The following is an 18,175-nucleotide window of genomic DNA, read 5'->3' as shown; positions in this document are numbered from 1 at the left end:
GTGTGTGTGTGTGTGTGTGTGTGTGTGTGTGTGTGTGTGTGTGTGTGTGTGTGTGTGTGTGTGTGTGTGTGTGTGTGTGTGTGTGTGTGTGTGTGTGTGTGTGTGTGTGTGTGTGTGTGTGTGTGTGGACTGCTACAGCTGCTGAAAGATCAATGAAGTGCAGGTATGAGGTTCTATAGGCTTCTAGTAACTGTATTTTAATATCTGCTTGATTCTCGAGTTATGCTTAGTTTTGCTTACTTGGAATGCCATTGCAGCCTTTTCAGAAGAGTGCGCAGAATAACTTGTCCACGGAGTGTTGCTACTCTACTTAGTAGTAGCTCTAGCTGCACTAGAACGCTGTAGCTATTGGTAGCTGCAAGGGTGAGAAGAGAGCTGCAAGGCTCTGCTGATGCAGCCATTTATTTTAGACTTGGACTTTTGGCATTGATCGTTTTTAATAAGAATCATGGTCGATCATTACCCACTCTTTGAGTTTCCTTGTGTTTCTAGATTTTGCCTTTGCTGCATCAAAATTAAAAATGTTCATCATGATCATTATAATGATAGCATTTTTAAGCTATTAGTAGCATTATATGTTATGTAGCTTTGACACCTCCACCGAGGCATCAACACTCACGGTGCTTTCATTGTCCAAGCTCGGTCCCTGGTCGAGTTCTTTCTAAAATAACGCTAGGTCGGCAACTGGGCCTGGTATCTATTGCCAAGGTGATAGTGAAAATGCGCAACTGAGTTCCCCAGAATCTGGCGAATTCGTTTTACGCTAGTTTGTAACATTTTACCGATCACCGGGACATAGTAAGGAGGAAACTCTATGACTGGACGATTGTTTTAGAAACTGTAGCATGGCGAGTAGTGTATGTATTATCGAGTACACATGTCATGCACATGAGACGAGGACTTCTATGCTATCCAGGAAGAAAGCTTGAGAAAACTATATTAAGTAGATACTTTTCAATTCTAGCATCTAAAAGTCTTTCAAGCCATTGACGTTACTGTTTCCATATTTATGCCGTTGCTAGGTTAGCATCCAAGCTAGATGATGTTGATGACCACACCCTTAGGTATATTTTTGTTGTTTAGGGGTGCTCAACTCATGCTTGAGGCGCACCTTGGTTGTACGTAGTTGACCTATACTTATTCACTTGTCTCTGTACAGGATGGGGCCACAGCATTGCACATAGCCAGTGATAATGGTCATTGTGAAATGGTGGAGTGCTTAGTGGAGAGAGCCCACTGTGACACCAGTGAGTTTCTATGTACATGTATGTACATAATTATATTACGCCTCGGTCTGCATGCAGCAATGCAAAAATGTTCATCATGATATAATGTTTGTTATTGTCAAGGGCATATGAAGAGAAGAGGGCATGCAACTCACAATGTATACTGTGTGTGCGTCAGCGCTATATTTAGCTGTGATTAAGATTTAGCCAACTGCCCACTATTAAACAGAGTAAAAACAAGAGTATAAAGTTCGTGCACGTGCAATAAATTCTTCACTATTCTTAAACATAAACTCCCTCCATTTATAATACGATAGATTGTTGTTTCACGCCCTTGCTATTGCTAATAGCCTGCATGTAGTTTTGTGTATATAGTTTTATGTTATACCTCCACCGAGGCGTCAGTACCTGCTGTGCTTTCATTCTGATAGTGCCGCTTACACTACTTTAACCCCCCCCCCCCATAGACATAATTATAGCAACTATATAGCTGTGACGACATTGCATGTAACCATAGGGCCAAGTGTCGTTTCCTAGTTGCATGCAACAACCGCTATAATTAATCATGTGCTTGTACTGGCCTCATAATTAGTATATCAGACAGTTCCGTTAAGTAGAAGGATTGTGAAATAAGCAAGAGTCAGCCTCATAGCATTCATATGAACTGTTTATACTGTTTTTACTCTGTGGAATCAATTTTTGTCTTATTCCAGTTGTAAAGAGGAATAATGGCATGACTCCCCTCCACACTGCTTGCTACGTTGGACACAAAGATGTGGTACAGTACATGGTGGAGAGAGCCCACTGTGACACCAGTGAGTGTGATGACCCTGTTAGTAATAGCGTATTAGTCACATGACTGGTTTGCATAACCCTTTACAAATAAGATACACATTTTTTAGGCCGTATACGCCCTAAAAAATGTGTATCTTATAGCTACAGCAACAGTGGAGTGTAATTATTTATATGTTTGTTATAGTATCGCTGACCTTATGTGCAGGTGTAACTGATGCTGGAGGCAGGACTCCACTTGACTGTGCAATACAGGAGGGTCATACTGAAACCATCGAATATCTTCAGTCTCTTGGGGCACCATCTGCTGCTCCCAGTCAGAGCACCGACCCTCCAGTCGGCCAGCAGCCTCAAGGTACATATATTATACAGTTAGTGGTATATAGAGCAGGCAGTGCCGTAGTGTATGCTACATGAGTGCATGAATAACAATCATAAATTCATGCACTGTGTTTATTGTATATCACTCTTCTGCATGGTTTCTTTATTATGTTACATGTACATTATCCTATTTTCTGCATACATGATCAGTATACTATGATGTACAGTACTGTTTTTACTCTGTGCAGGGTTGTTGAACAAGCTACAATCACCCGCTATTCAACGGTCAGAGCGCATATCTCGAACAAACGTGATTAATGCTCTACAGAAATATATAGGCAAAAAAGCTAAACAATTGTTTTCTCGGAGAAGCAAAGAAAGTAAGTTATGTACATGACTGTTTGCATGTATTATGTACTTTAATGTGTGGTGCTCCACGCGTGCTTGACTGCAAGAACATTTACTAGTTAGGAAAGGTAACGCTGTATGTTCAGTTAGGGTACTGCTATAATATCAACACAGAAAAGGAGTATCTCAAATACAAGAGTGATCATATCCTGGCCGAGCGCGAAGGACTGCCTCTAGGGAGTAAGGAACTGTACGTGTCATATAATTATGATATGAACCCAACTTAGGTTATCAAGATGTTATATTGTCTCCTCATCTACCAACTGGAAGCATAAGTCAACCGCAAGAATCCAAACACAGTTTCGGTCAGTATATATATACCGTATAGCACAACATTTTCGAGCATTCCCAGGCTACGCTTTTAATCTTTGCACGTTTTAGCAGATAATTCTAAATGAACAATCTTCGTGTGGGATTTGTTAACTCACGAAAACAGCGAAATATTGAGCCCCTCGAAAATGTCACACTATAGTAGAACCTCGCTAATCCGAATAGAGCCGGATACATGGAAATTTCAAATACATGAAGTTTTGGGTATCATTAAGTGATTATGAATATCATTAACGAAGATGTATGATAATACTGTGGCCAGAAGGGAAGCTGCTACAGTGCCTTTAGTCTATAGAGTAAATAAACGCAATTTGGTACGTGTTAGTACATAAATGTAAATATTTTGAGATTGGAACATTTCTAAGAAAATATGATGATACCATTGTGTTGGTGAACAAATTATCTAAAACATATCCAAAAATATTTCCATGGCAACCAAAGGTGGTGGGTATGTGGTGGTTTATAAAACACCAACATTTTTCTATAGTGGACAATCGCTTAGCGATGGAAAAGACCAATTGTTTTCGGCTAAGGTATGGAACTTTGGCACAACATTCCTGAATAGTTTAGCTAACATATGCATGGTTACGTATAGCTTACATAAGTACACGTACTGATTAATACTCAATTATGGGATATTTTAGGTGCCTTTTCGCTTAGCGATGGAACTCAAGCAAATTTGTCGGCTAAGGTCTAATTGTTTTTGCACATTAATTGTTAATAAATTTTCTATCTTTTGATACGAAAAAGTTGTCCAGAAATACTTTAGTTCCGGAGATATTTCATGTTACACATATATTTTACTATTACCCCCATTTTTACCTAAAATGATTTCCCACTACAACAACTTTTGGGGAAATATTTTCAAATAAGGTTGTAGCTTATTTATTCACCTATACACAATGGTATCAGCACAATTTCTTAGAAATGTTCCAATCTTGAGATACATTTAAGTACAACTACTCACTCTGTGGTTAAATTTACTCTCAAAGCTGAAGGCACTGTAGCTACAAAAGTCTTTATATATCAACTTTCTCTCGAATAAATTAGTGCCCTATAAAAACAGAGAAATATCTGAAAACGCTAAAATTACTAACCGTCTATAATAGCATAGATAGAACAGTAAGAGGGATTGGAAACAACCGGGCCGCCCTGTGTAAAAGGTTGAAACACTCCGCGTTATATTTTGCGCTCGCAAATATTTTCGTGGTTGATCGTTCTGTGTTGTATTTTAACTGTTTCTAGCTCTCCTATCCACTAGCGATCACTCAGAAGCTGGGGGGTACTCTAGATAAGTAAGTTTATACCACTGACAAGCTCTGAGTCGGTTGTCTTTACTCTGTTTCCAATTTTTGTTGATTGAATTACTCTATGTCAATTTTTCTCTTTCCCTGCTGTGGAGTCAAAACAGCAAAGTACATTGCTTGACTTGGTTATTATGTATCTAAGTGCTACATAGAATGGCTTCATGCTATGGATAAGCTATACTGTTCATAAACGTTTGCAGTATAGTACGTCCTTCAAACTGCTTTAGTATACTTTTAGTATACTTTTAGACACACCACAGGCCTTGACCTCTCACGACTTTATAGTAACGGCTATTCCTTCTTTTATAGCATTTATTTGTTTAGTGATAGTGGCTGCGTGGCTTAGTCGACTTTTTAGAGCTAGATTCTCTTTACTTTTTAGAAAAATCAGCATTAAAAGTACTAGAAGAGAGAATTAAGAGATGGAGCTGTGTCTAGAGCTGTCTTTGTCATCTTTTTGTGCAGTTTATATTGTGTTACTAAGACAGTGTTATGTTGCTATGCCCTCGGGATATAAACTAGTTATAACAGGTGCACTCGGGATGCATGGCATATATTACACTCAGCCCTCGTGCTTCAGTGCAATATATTCCATACATCCCTCCTTCCCGTGTTATAACTTAACATATTCCCCAAATATGCACGCAGAATTTTTCAGGGCCTAATTATAATAGAATGATATAGAAGCCATGCATGCAGGAATAGATTAATTGAAGAAGTGTAATCTCATCGATCCAGGATCCACTTGATATTATCCAGTGGCGTAGGAAGGGGGGCTCCAGGGGCTGGAGCTCCCCCAATCTTTCTAGGCTATATTTAAGTAGAGATGAAATATAGTGCAGCTTGTGAAATTTATTTTCAAGCTGCACTATAAACTTTTTTCCATTCAAAAAACTAGAGCCCCTCCCCATTAAAAAGTTGCTTCCTACGCCACTGATAGACATAATTATAAGCCATATAGAGTATAGTCTAGGAAAGAGGGGATAAGCCCGCTGTGTTTCGATCTGATTGCCAATGGTCAGTCAGCAGTATGTATATATTTCCCATACTAACCTGTAAATTATCATATGAACCTTGTAACGGTACATTTTAACATTGCTATCACCAGGAGGGATTACTATATGCATATAGTATTGCGATTCACTATCCTCTTAACCACTTTCCTTGTTTGTAAAACAAAACAGCTATACATGGTGTATGTCCATAATTATGTTATTACAAGCACGAGAGATGTACATACAACTCAAGCCAGCAGTACAGCACGAGGGCATGACGTAATAACCTACTTATTACTGATTGTGTAATACGTAACGGACCAATCAGATTGCAGGATCCACCCGATTGCATTAATTGAAATTCGCCATGCATCAATGTACTCCATGCAGTGTCATGTAAAAGTAATGCAAGCTAATATATTGAATCGTTGCATCCTGGGTAATATCAATATCATCTAGATGTTATATTGACCACATCCTGTGTACAATCCTTTGATGTCTGATCACAATGAGCAATAAAATTAAAACTATTGTGCAATCGAACATTCCCCTTATATATACTTTGCTGTCATTATTTTATTTCGCTGACAGAATATCTTATGCACAGGTGACATTGGAGAAGCTGTTGTGGAAGTCACTAACAAATCTAACGAGTTCAGCAATTTTGGAATTAAAATTACTGTCCTGGAAAATTCGCTACCTAAAGGTATCAATATGTGTGTCCTACACGTATCCTTCGAGTTATCCACTGACTTTGAGATTCCCGCTAACTCTGAACTAGTCAGTTCAATTTATCATGTGAAATGTGAGCCCAAAGTGCAGTTCAAGAAACCTGTTGTCCTGGAAATACAATACTGTGCAAGTTTAAGCTCTGACCATCAACAAAGGCTTGTTTTTGCTCGAGCAACAGATCAGAGCAAACAGTTTGAGATCCTTGAGGGTGGTCACTTTCCTATTGGTGAACGCTATGGATCCATCCAGCTTACTCGTTTCAGTCGCCTCGGTGTTTTTATTCGTAAAGTATTTGGCTTTCCAATCGAGAAAATATACAGTGCATTGCTCTTCAGAAAAAACTTGCGCTGCTGTGATGTAATTGACACAAAATGTGTGATATGTCAGGATCTAGATACTCATGTAAAGGTAGGTTTCAATATTTTCCACAGCCGGTCAATAATGTGCCTATACCGCGCAGTGAATGTTAAGTAACATGATAATGAGCTTTCGTTATTACAGGTAATTAGAGAGGCGTTAGAAAGAGATGGATTCACAAAAGAAATGGATCTAGATCAAATTCAATTTGAAAATGCAGTAGAGATGGAACTGCATTCAGAGAATACAGAGCTTTGGACTGTTACTAGAGTAACATCCACTGTGAGTTATAGTTTGCTACATAATTATAATAATTATATCAACAGGCGGTAATATTAAAACTAGCAAAAAGCATAATTATACTCTTGGGGAGGGTAACATGCGACAAAACAATGTGCATGCATAATTATGTGTGCATTCATGAATGCACTTTCTATGTTGTAGCTGTCCAGAGATTGTATTGATGGATACTCAAGAGTGTTGGATTCTAATAGTCGACGCGGAGTTGTTCCAGCCATCTATTATAGATTTACGCTGAAGGAAAAAAATATTTCTGAATCAGTAAACTTTCTGCTGACGAAAACCGATTTAGATGAAGAGAGCCATCGTCTAATCTTACATATTGACTGTAAGTAATCTGAATCTAAATTGTATGCAAAATCTTGTCTTTCCTCTGGGGATGATTTACGTAGTTTACAGTATCTATATTGTAGTACACTGGAATGCACAAACCGGGCCTGATTCATCCTTTGCATGCACAAACAGGTCCTGTATAATACAGATGAAAATGATACCACTTTCCCTTTAATAGGCGTATCTTTGTAGTTTAACAACTCTCCTCTTTTTCCTCAGTACCTCAGACTCTGGGGACGAGTGACTCAGCCACACAGAGAGGTCAGTTCGTGTATACAGTGCATGGAGTGTTTGTGTCTGTAGCTATACTCATGTATTCATTGGATCCTCAAAGTGCTCTGTAGTTTTATTAACATTTTAGCTGTGGCCGTTATTCGAAAATTGTTACGTTGTCATTGACAGCGTATACAATTACTTGACAGGTATAATTGCACACTGTTAATGACGACGTGCAATTACTGGGTGATACAGGATTAATAGCTGTACACTCTCTATGCAGTCACTATTAGCACATCATACGATTATGTATGAAATGATCGCGGTTACTTCTTGATGGTTTTCTTTTTACCATCCAGTACATGTAGTTGAAGTGAGAAGCCTTTGACATTCACAAATAGCTTCACAATTTCAAGAAACTAATCATCCTCTAATAATTTATAGACTGTGAAACAAGTATTCAATACCACTAGCTCTCTGCACATTCTCCTCACTAGCAATGCTGTTGATCGTGTCTCTTTCAGCCAGTTAGCTACCGTATTTACTTGATTAAACACCCTCCTTGAATAAACGCCCATCTCGTTTAAACGCCCAGGGTAAAAGCTCTGTCTTTGTCAATAAACGCCCATCTTAAATAATCGCCCATGTAGGCACTGTGGGTGGAGCTGAAATAGCACGTGGAACCCTGTTACAAGCGTGGCAGCATAGAATAAAAATACTTTTTTATGATGCATCGATGGCAGAGAGAGAGATACCGACACAGAGGGCACTCCTATAACTTAAATTTAAGCTGAGAAATAGATTTAAGCTGAGATAGCAGCCCAAGAAGAGCACAATAACTGCTGCTGTGCAAGAGTTTTGGAGGAGACATAACAATAAACACCAGTGGCGTAGCCAGAGGGGGGCAGAGGGTGCTCCAGCACCCCCCTATGGCCTCAGACTCTGCTCCACAAGTTCCTTAGCTAAGCTACAATGTAGCTAGCTAGCTGATATGAGAAAACTAGAGCTCTTTAATATGCGATCAACTCAAAACTCCACCTCCAACTAGCTAGCTCCACCTCCAAATTTCATTCCAGCCAGTACACATGCGCAAAGCCACGTGGGGGGCTGAGCAGACCAAGGTCTCCCACAGAGTTGCAGACTATTCAGCAGCTATCACCATCATCATCTTTCAGTTGAGCCCAGTTCACAGAGCAGCACTGCAAAACTGCAAGTGGCTTGCCACCCTGTCCTGCTAATTCACAAGCAGAACCTGGTTAGCAGCTGCATGATTTAATTGTCACAACTCAAAACAATGCATTTTATAGGACATAATTCAGATGAAGATGTGGCTTAACCACCAGTACCCTCAAAGCAGCAGTACCCTCATTTCTTTAGCCAGATTGCGTTAGAATCAATCTCAGAGCATGTAACAACAAAAATTTTCTGGGGGAGTGCCCCCGTTGGGGCGTATTTTGCACTGCCGAAGCGCACTGGTAATTCAGACAATCCATTCATCCAGCACCCCCCTCTCTCAAATCCTGGCTACGCCCCTGAACACCCTCCTCGTTTAAACGTCCCCTCTAAAGACTTCGATCTGAAATAAACGCCCAGGCGTATACCAAGTAAATACGTATGTGTTAAATGAAATACGGTATATATACCGCATATACCTTGAGGTGACATATTTTCACAGGTAGATTTGTTTGCGAATTCACTGTTTAGCTGGCATTAAATTCTGCGAATTCTTACTCAAGTTGTGAAATTAATGTTATCAGGAGCCCATAAGAGAAGGAGCGGCTAACTTCAACGTACACTCGGGGATCACATCGTAATTGCCGGTGAAACCGCACTTCCTTGTTTGGAAGCGACTAAGTGCTTGCAAACCGCAGCCCTGTATTGCGTATAACACGTGTAGGGATTCAACCACTTAAGTGACTCTGCATATATGGAAATGCGGTCATAACCACTTACGAAACGTGATCCCCGTAGTCAGCCGCTCCTTCTCTATGGGCTCCTGATGTTATTCATAATTACTCGCAAGTTTTAATGACAATTTCCAATTATCTGCGAGTACAAATTTTGCGTTTTCGATGCAAGGAAACCACACCCACCAATAACTTTGCATGTGAAATATTGGTAGACTTTATCCCGGTTTTAATTTTCACGTCTTCCCTCGAAAAATGCAAAATTTAGCACCTCACAAAAATTTCCTGTTGTACCGTAGCTAGCTAGGCTATGTCTGCTGCCATGTAGTCATGGAGAGACAGCATTGAGGCAAAAGAACAACAAGAAAGCAAGGCGCGGATGTTTTCCGAGGCCACTTTTGTTTCCAATCCCTCTCCTATATCTATATGGGCATCTTAAGTAAGCAAAACTAGGCATAACTTGTATTGTTTTGTTGGCCGGTCAGTTTTGTTTATACATGTATGGCGGGGTGTGTTGTAATTAATTAACGGCATACAGTATATATTGACCAACATCACAGATTCCGGAGAATGTTCAGGAGGAGCTAGTCAGAAGAGACGTCTATCCGCTGGGGAAACATCCAGTACCAAATGCGTACGCTCATCTACACAGGGTGTGTTCTTTGTTACCATTATTTATATATACACGTATTGTTGTTAGTGTTCATATATAGAGGGATATATTCATGAGTGTATTAATTTTACCTCTCAATTCTCATGACCACCATTCAGTCTGCAAGCACGTTATTCTTTCCTGAAGCTGTTACTTTCTTACTCATCTGTAGGTCCATGTATAGTTATAGTTTTGTGGAAAATTGTCTTGTGCTTCGTGTAATATACCTTATAAGGTGACATATTTTCGCGTGTATTAATTTCTGCTATTTCTGCGAATGAGAGTAAAATCGCAAAAATTAGTACTCGCAAATAATTGGCCGCCCTCTTGTTTAATGTATCCAGATCGACATTTCGCAAAAAATTATACCGAAAAATGTACAAAACTGTAAAAACGCAAACAAATCTACCTGTGAAAATATGTCACCTTAAGGTAGCCGCTGATTATATAGGTGTCTGGCGAAGATTGGTTACCTACTCTACCGCTTCAGACGTTTGTTGCATGTCTGGTATGTATATGATATGTTCTGTTGGAAACTGTATAGTGCATGCGTAAGTAGTTGAAGCATCCACTATGTAATCTGTGCTAGTTTGGAATATGGGAAAAATGTGTTTGGTGATTCTATTGTAGGAATGCTGTGCTCCTTGTGTAGGCACAGCCTGTGATATGGGAGGAGCTGGTTTACAAGAGTTGGTAGACGAGTACCATGTCGATACTGTCAAGCTTGATCGAGAGATCCCTGATGATGATTTCCCAGTCATAGCTGCCTATTTTGACGGTGTAGACCTCTACTCTCAAGCAATGAATCTGAGTGCCGCTGATCAAGCAACTGTGAGAAATACCCTCGTTCAATACAATGTTCAGGAAGCCATGGCAAAATGCTTGTCAATATGGAAAAGCCACTACTCATACAAGGTAACATTCAGAGCACTGTTGGAGCTGCTACTGCAGAGACTGAATAAAGTGGAAGTAGCTGTTCGAGTCTGTCGGTACTTGGCTCAGAATGTGAGTACACACTTTATGTCAGTTTTTAGAGTTACAAGAGTCAGAGTGCCTGCATTTTTGACAAGGCAATCTATTGCACCCAGTACGTATATTAGCTTCAAGTGACATTGAGATGTCTTAAAATCTTGTCCTATAACTTCACAAAATGTGTACCTTAATTTTCTTATCTTCACTTTTAAATTTGTACGATAGCAATACTGTATGATTGTGTCCATTTACTGTTTTAGTGTGAGCAAAGCAAGTCCCTACCTCAACGTTGCAATTTTATGTTAGTATGTTTGTCATGGACCGGCACACAATATTTGCTTTTGAGTGTCGTGTTCCATTTCCAACTTATACGCGCATGTGCAAGCTATAGCCATAATTGTACATGATTGGCATACAGCTCAGACGGGACTCCTACATGAAGCCGCCTGCAACAGGCTAGAGCAGCTGACTTGCTAGAAGGTTGCAATTGTTCACTGCATGCTTGTGCCATTTAGTTGATAACCTTGCTTTGCCTCTTAGGCTGTGAACCCATGCAGCTCTTTTGTCATTACATCTGCTGCAGCTGTGCATTATTTCCGTCACATTGTAAGATGCTAAAGTTCACTCTTTCACCCTAAGCTATATCATCTTTGGACTCTATATACTTGCAGCTTGTATTTTAGAGCGATTTCCTAATATTGCATGGCTAAACCTTCTAACAAGAGAATTCCAGCAGCTTGATCTAATTATTTATCACAATTAATGTCAAAGGCCCTTTGTGATTGCAACAGATACCTTATCAGTTGATTTGTTGTGTTGCTATAATTATGGTGGAACCCTCCTTATCAAAAATAATGTTGGCCAATACACAGCAAAAGTTTAAATTTGGGTCCTGGGTGCCTGCATGGCTTTTATATCGCTTTAGGAGTGGCTGCATGGTAACAGGGATTCCTGGACCACTGCATGCATGCATGCTTATCATGTTTTTACTTAATATTATCTCAATGTACTCACAGCACACAGATTTAGAAAATTCTTCCGGTGATGATACCAACTACTACTCTGCTGCTGAAGATCTTAGTAATGAACCAGATGTATAAGATACATGTAGTTCACCTACCGCTATACTATAATTAGTCACGATGTTTTTTAACTTTACAGCATAATTATACATAATAATATTATGGAAACACCGCAGTTGCTATACCTACTGGTATTTAATTACATGTACACATTTTTGCATTTGCTTTGAAACATTATTACATTATAAATTATACGAGTATATACTATTTTTGTCGAGTGTGCTGTTACGTATGTACATGTATACATTTTGGAGGGAGCAGTTCAATATTTAGGAATCAACATGTTGTTGGTGATCCCAGGGGAAAACACAGAGACTTTTCCATGTGTGTTCATATAACTGTTCAGTCTCATAATAGATAAAAGAGAGAAATGGATAGGAAACACTTAGCGCCTCGAAAACTATCCGCGTTTCCCCTGGGATTCATTCGAGGCCGCCTACTGTACATGGAAAAAATGGCCAAAAACACAAAAAAGAGACAAATGATTGTCTTACTGTCAGTGTGAGAACCCTGCTGCTGAACTTTTACTTCTGTTTAATACTTGAGGCTATATGACATACAGTACATTACTTATTTAGGTTGTTCTAGCTGTATTATAGGTGTTATTGGTACAAGAAACATCCTAAGTAGTGAAAGCAATGTTTCTGTACCTCTATAGCTACTTCTTAGCAATCCCAAAAAAGTTTCTGTTATTTCCAAATGATACCTAGTACAAAGGGACATTAAATTGAAGTGGTATAGGGAGACTTGGAAAGGTCTGAATTTTTCAAAACAGCCATAGAAGTAGTTTTCCTGGGTGTTTGGGAGCAAAACACGGCTGTATCTTAGCTCAGTGTATGTATTTTATGTGCAGCTTATGGGATCACGTGATCCGTTTCCTATCCATTTCTCTCTTTTATCTATGGTCTCATTGACAGGAATAAAAAGTGAGAAAACAAAACATAAAGTACTGTAGAATTAATTATTAGCGCTTATAATTATACACTCAACTTCAGGTTTTTTGTACTCGAATTGAAGCGCTTTTCCAATAAGGATAATAATATTATTAGTGAACATTTATCAGCTACTTTCGTTTTATCTGTGCTAGCTTGTACAGTGCATGCACACTGTAAAAACTGGAAAGTGACCGTCACCACCAAAAGGTAGTGAAACGGCTGCCACAATAGTCACCGCAAATCGACTGGTGACCCTCACCACTTTTTCAAATCACTACATTTAAGTAGTGACGATCACTACATTTAGGTAGTGAACATCACCAGAACTAGTAAAAATCACTATACAAAAATTCTGAAAATGTGCACAGAAAATAATAACAAGCATTATGCTTACTAGCCTAACAGAGTATAATAATGACAGTGTCTAATGGCTTGAGTTGATCATCAGTTCTTGGCTGTCTTTACATCCCAACCTCCTCCCTCCTCCTGTATACCGTATAGCGCGAAATTTTCGAGGCACTTATATTTCGTGGATTGGCCTCTAAAAGCCATTTCGTTGCACAATGTTCGCGGAATGACTGCTTACCGGAAGCCACGCCTTTAGATCTTGCACGTTATAGCAGGTAAAGAACGATTTTCGTGGACTTAATTTTCGTGTAGGATTGCTAACCCACGAAATCCACGAAAATTAAGCCCCTCGAAAATTTCGCGCTATACGGTATGCATGAAGGAGAAAGTATGTTTATTTCATTGACAAAATTAATAATAGAGTCAACTATGTAGGTTGGAAGTGTATAATTATACAAATTAGATTATGTGCCGGGGGATATCGCATGATTAACAACAAAACTTTTGCATACCTACTGAGCTTCAATTATACGCGCATGTGTACCGGTAAACCACGTTTACGTTTTCGTTGGTAAGTTTTTGTAATTACCTGCTATGTATAATTAATTATAAGCCAAATAAAGTAATCCATGATGTCACAAATACTGGAGTATGAAAACAATGCGTGAAGCTGAGCCAATTATAGCTACAGAAAATAGCAGGCACAACTATGTTTACAAGAAGAAGTATCGGCCCAGACTATAGTGGTATACCTGAACAGCACACTGGAGAGCCAGGGAGGCAATGCAAATTCTTATTACTCTATATAAAGCAGTAATCAATTATTGTGAGCAGAACAATAAGGTTTGGAAGAACTGCTATACTGTGGAGAGCCAGGGAGGCTATGCAAATTCTTATTACTCTATATAGAGCAGTAATCAATTATTGTGAGCAGAACAATAAGGTTTGGAAGAACTGCTATACTGCAAGCATTGTCAAAACAATTAATAGCTTGCTATAAATAATTCAAAATGAATGTAAACAATGGGTCTGCCTAAAACTCTGAAGAGGAACAACTTGCTATCATAATCATACTGAAAATTAAGGTCAATGTGCTACAGGTGGCAGATTCATAATTATTTGCGTGATCAGAGGCCGCGGTTACTTATTTTCCTGGCAAAAAATGCTACAATTTGTAAGGCCAATAGGTACAATTTTCTTTCATCTGCACACATTCAAACTCCGCCATGGGACAGTCTCTTAACTAAAGCACTAGCAAGCTGCTACCAAGCTAATTGGCACATAGATACCGTGCAGTATCAATAAGCATGGCTCCCACTGCAGATATGTCTCAGCAAAGGTCAAAGTTCACTGAGGCTACCAATAAAGATGCAATTGAGATGCTACTATTCCACCTTTATAATTGTAAGAGCGGCCTCTGATCAAGCACAATTTATATACATACAGATTAGGGGGTGTTTAGTAACCTAGTAACAACAATTCTACAAATCTTTTGCTGACTTTATAGGCTAAGTACAAAGATGTGATACGAAGAGAGGTTGAAGTAAGACAATTATTTTTGGAACAAAATGAACTGTTACACTCTTGTTTTGTGTGCAAAAGCAGGACTAACAGAACTAACATATTAATCACTGACAACAAATTGTGGCAATACGGCAGCAGCATGCACATACCTTGATTTATGTCTATACTTAGGGTGTCCAGTAGTATGGTTGCTCCACACGTTTTTTTTTACTTCATATCCTGCAAGTCAATTACAACAGTTACTGAACGCAATAGTGTGTAACAACAATAACAGTATAAATAAACGCGCTGCAGGTGCTGATGCCTTGTCCACTATTTATGGCAGTAAACCTCCGAGGACGAAGGCGAAGTCTCGAGGCCAAGGATGGTTTAACGTTGCCATAAATTTTATAATTATAATTATACCCACTGAAATGAAAAATGCTTGCTATATATACCTAAGCTAACTCACCTTGCAAGGACTAGTAAACAGTTAAAAACTATTGAAAATGAACGAAAAGCGTGTGCATATATATAGCTTGTATAGCCAGTGCTAAACTTCTAGCGCTACGCACTAACTTGTCCATGTGTAACGAGCCTATCCCATTGCTAACTTATTTTTGGCTGTTTGTGTATTATAGATCTAACAAAATCAGTGCGCCCTTAAGGCAACGGAGTTTATGGTAGTGAAACTCCACCCAGTTGCTATGATACAACCCAAGCGGGACATAAAGCTAATACATAATGATGACATGATTGCTGCGACACTTAAAGACAAAACACTGCATGCAACGGCATTCCAAGTATTAGAGCAAAATTACCCATAACTCGGGAACGATGAAATGGCTATAGAGCCTTTACATTATACTTGCACTTCGTGTTCATTGTAACAGCTATGGCAATCTACACACAGACAGACAGTCACATACACACACAAACACAACTACTGTTGTGTCGCTCATCTGTATAATAATATTATTAGCATGTATATGCTTGATCAGAGGCTGTGCGCATGGCTACTAAATGTTCATTTTGCTGACAAAGGAGGCTACAATTCGAGAGAGCACATTGTTCAAGAGAGGTGTTTATTAGCCCTAGCTAATTGTTTAAGTTATTTTTACTCGAACTATGCCATGAGAAAGTCTTCTAAAAGCACTACTTAAGCAAGCTGCTACCCTAGCTAGCTGCTACCATAGATACCAATCAACCACGTGCAGAGACATAGCCTCAAAGTTCACTGAGGCTACTATTTGAGTGCGGCCTTCAAGCATATAACGGTACCTAACAATTAAGCTGCAACCGTAGATACCAGTATTAATATGGCTGCCAAGTGCAGATACACATAGCCTCAAAGTTCACTGAACCTAACAATTAAGCTGCAACCGTAGATACCAGTATTAATATGGCTGCAAGTGCAGAGACACGTAGCCTCAAAGCTCACTGAGGCTACTATTTGAGACCAGCTTCTATTGAAGACTACTTTATACGTACAAGCATGCATCAGTAGTTTGAATTCTATAAATTTTGCTGAAAGAGGATGGACGATTATTTGTGAGAGTACAGGAATGTAAGCCCTACAATGCTGAGAGGGTTAGCCTGGAAGTATTACAATGTGAAGTCCCTACTTCTTCTGATAGTTAATTAACTCACTTGTGTTGTGCATGCTGAATGAAGCTTAGGGCAATGGGCTTTGGTCTCCCCTTGTTTAAGCCCTAATGAAGTGTTTACTTGCGCTTTGCTTGTCCTTCAGGAGAAATTCAGTTCTGCATAAAATATTAATTTAAACTGTGCAGCATGTTGAGGAACTTACCTAGTTACACAGTTTTGTCAAACAACTCTCAAAGCGTTCTCTAAAAGCTCAACTTGTCTGCTTCCTTAAAAACTCCAGCAAATAAATTTTTGTTGATGTGTGCAGCTGCAAATCTGCAGCTGCATAATTGCACGTGCCCTTATTTGGTCATAGGTCTATTCAACAAACAAGAGCGCGCAAGTGAAGATATGGATATGGCCATGGAAGGAGCTAGCAAGCTAACTAGATCTTCCTATTACAGTTCAATTCAGTGACAAGGAAAGGCATTTGGCAGTCTTATAATTATTGCTGCTACCAAAGGATAAGGAATAGTAGTGTGTGGATGAATAGTGTTGAATCATGTAGCTTAGATATGGAGCATGTTGATGTCGTGTAACATCTTATAGTAAAAGCATTCCATGAACTGTTTTACTGAGGCAATTATGGTTAACAGTAAGCCGGGTTGCGTGTTGACTATGTCTTGGTGACTCAGTTTCTGTAAAATAGACCACTAAATCTAGATCTACCTGGTACGGGTTAGCAGTAAGTCGTGTTGCGTGTTGATCGACCAGGTACAGAAACCTCTTTTCAAAGATGTTACACAATTAATACATCGCTTCAACTAGTAATTGTATTTGTAAATACGTGTGTGAATCAATTGTTAATTATTTTGTTTGGTAAAATCTTTTATTATTGTGTACTGGCCTTAATATGAATGCAGATATGCCATTGTAACTGTTCAAGCTAGCAGTAACATTATACGTCTATGGATTAATAATCTCATGCTTCTCTTTTATTGCAGAATATGGAATGCTGCTCAGGCAAAAAAGCTTAGTGAGATATCAGGGCACCATGGGGCCTCTTTGCAGCCTTTATATTTAGTCAGCAAACTAGATCCATCAAGCATCTGCCTGAGTTTGTCACTCCCTTAGATTTAACGGCATAATTATTATTGATGCTGATTGCCTTAAAGTTACAACCAAAGCTTACGTCTGTACCTGTGGGGAGTGGTCGTATTATTTATGTCCCAGTTTGTCATCATTGTTAGGGGAGGAGCAATTGTAGCTATACAAGAACAATATTAAAATTGTGTACCGCAAGTGTGTTAGGTAAACTTCATGTTGTTTCAAGTTTACAGTCAGTGGTGGATATTAAAAAGACACCATTACATTATCGTATAATTATAATTATAGTAAGTAGCCGACCAAACAGTCGTCATGCACTGATATAGAATATTTATAGTCCGTTGTATTCTTCTGACTTGGTCTTCGACGGTAGCAGGATAGACCGTAAAAATGACAACTTGTGACTTTCACCATGAAATATTAAAGTATCACATTGCATGCTGCATGCCTATAATTATCTATAAAATAATAATTAATGGAGCTTGTGACCTCACACATGAGAAGGTACAGGGAACAGTAAGTTAAGTGAGAGGTACCACTGCATGCACACTGTGATGAAGGACTTAGGACAGTACTATAGAGACATGGCGGAGGTTGAATGTAGTGAAGGACTTTGGTAGTGACCGTCACCACAGTTGGTATTGAGCTATGTGGTAGGACTTAGGTAGTGACCGTCACTGTGATTGGTAGTGAGGATCACCACATACATAAATCACCACCATGTAGTGATTCGCTTATGTAGTGACCATCACCACATTTGGTAGT

The 18,175-nt window shown here is 39.1% G+C and overlaps 1 protein-coding gene and 1 long non-coding RNA gene across 12 annotated transcripts in view; one reads left to right on the top strand and one right to left on the bottom strand.

Moving 5' to 3' along the window:
- The window catches only part of LOC135339645 (serine/threonine-protein phosphatase 6 regulatory ankyrin repeat subunit B-like), a 45,401-nt gene extending 33,218 nt beyond the window's left edge, over positions 1–12,183 (top strand). For 9 of the 11 annotated variants that reach the window (XM_064535850.1, XM_064535844.1, XM_064535841.1 and 6 more), the window contains 13 exons: positions 1,160–1,247; positions 1,940–2,041; positions 2,227–2,373; positions 2,588–2,719; positions 2,862–2,927; positions 2,975–3,052; positions 5,987–6,519; positions 6,613–6,750; positions 6,913–7,096; positions 7,321–7,362; positions 9,785–9,877; positions 10,529–10,881; positions 11,865–12,183. In XM_064535850.1, coding sequence (XP_064391920.1) covers positions 1,160–1,247; positions 1,940–2,041; positions 2,227–2,373; positions 2,588–2,719; positions 2,862–2,927; positions 2,975–3,052; positions 5,987–6,519; positions 6,613–6,750; positions 6,913–7,096; positions 7,321–7,362; positions 9,785–9,877; positions 10,529–10,881; positions 11,865–11,948 — 2,040 coding nt within the window. In that variant the 3' untranslated portion in view covers positions 11,949–12,183. Of the gene's footprint in view, positions 1–1,159; positions 1,248–1,939; positions 2,042–2,226; positions 2,374–2,587; positions 2,720–2,861; positions 2,928–2,974; positions 3,053–5,986; positions 6,520–6,612; positions 6,751–6,912; positions 7,097–7,320; positions 7,363–9,784; positions 9,878–10,506; positions 10,882–11,864 lie in introns of those variants that run through there. The other 2 variants (XM_064535840.1, XM_064535849.1) reach the window with 2 other exon arrangements.
- An 853-nt stretch (positions 12,184–13,036) lies between these two features.
- Positions 13,037–18,114, bottom strand: LOC135339868 (uncharacterized). Its single transcript, XR_010396098.1, has 4 exons — positions 16,527–18,114; positions 16,367–16,479; positions 14,887–14,956; positions 13,037–13,351 (listed from the first exon to the last, which is right to left on the bottom strand). It is a non-coding gene; the product is annotated as an uncharacterized LOC135339868 (long non-coding RNA).
- Between the last annotated feature and the right edge of the window lie 61 nt (positions 18,115–18,175).

This window comes from Halichondria panicea, chromosome 8 (assembly GCF_963675165.1).
Source record: "Halichondria panicea chromosome 8, odHalPani1.1, whole genome shotgun sequence".
NCBI lineage: Eukaryota > Metazoa > Porifera > Demospongiae > Suberitida > Halichondriidae > Halichondria > Halichondria panicea.
This window is presented reverse-complemented; position numbering and strand designations above follow the sequence as displayed.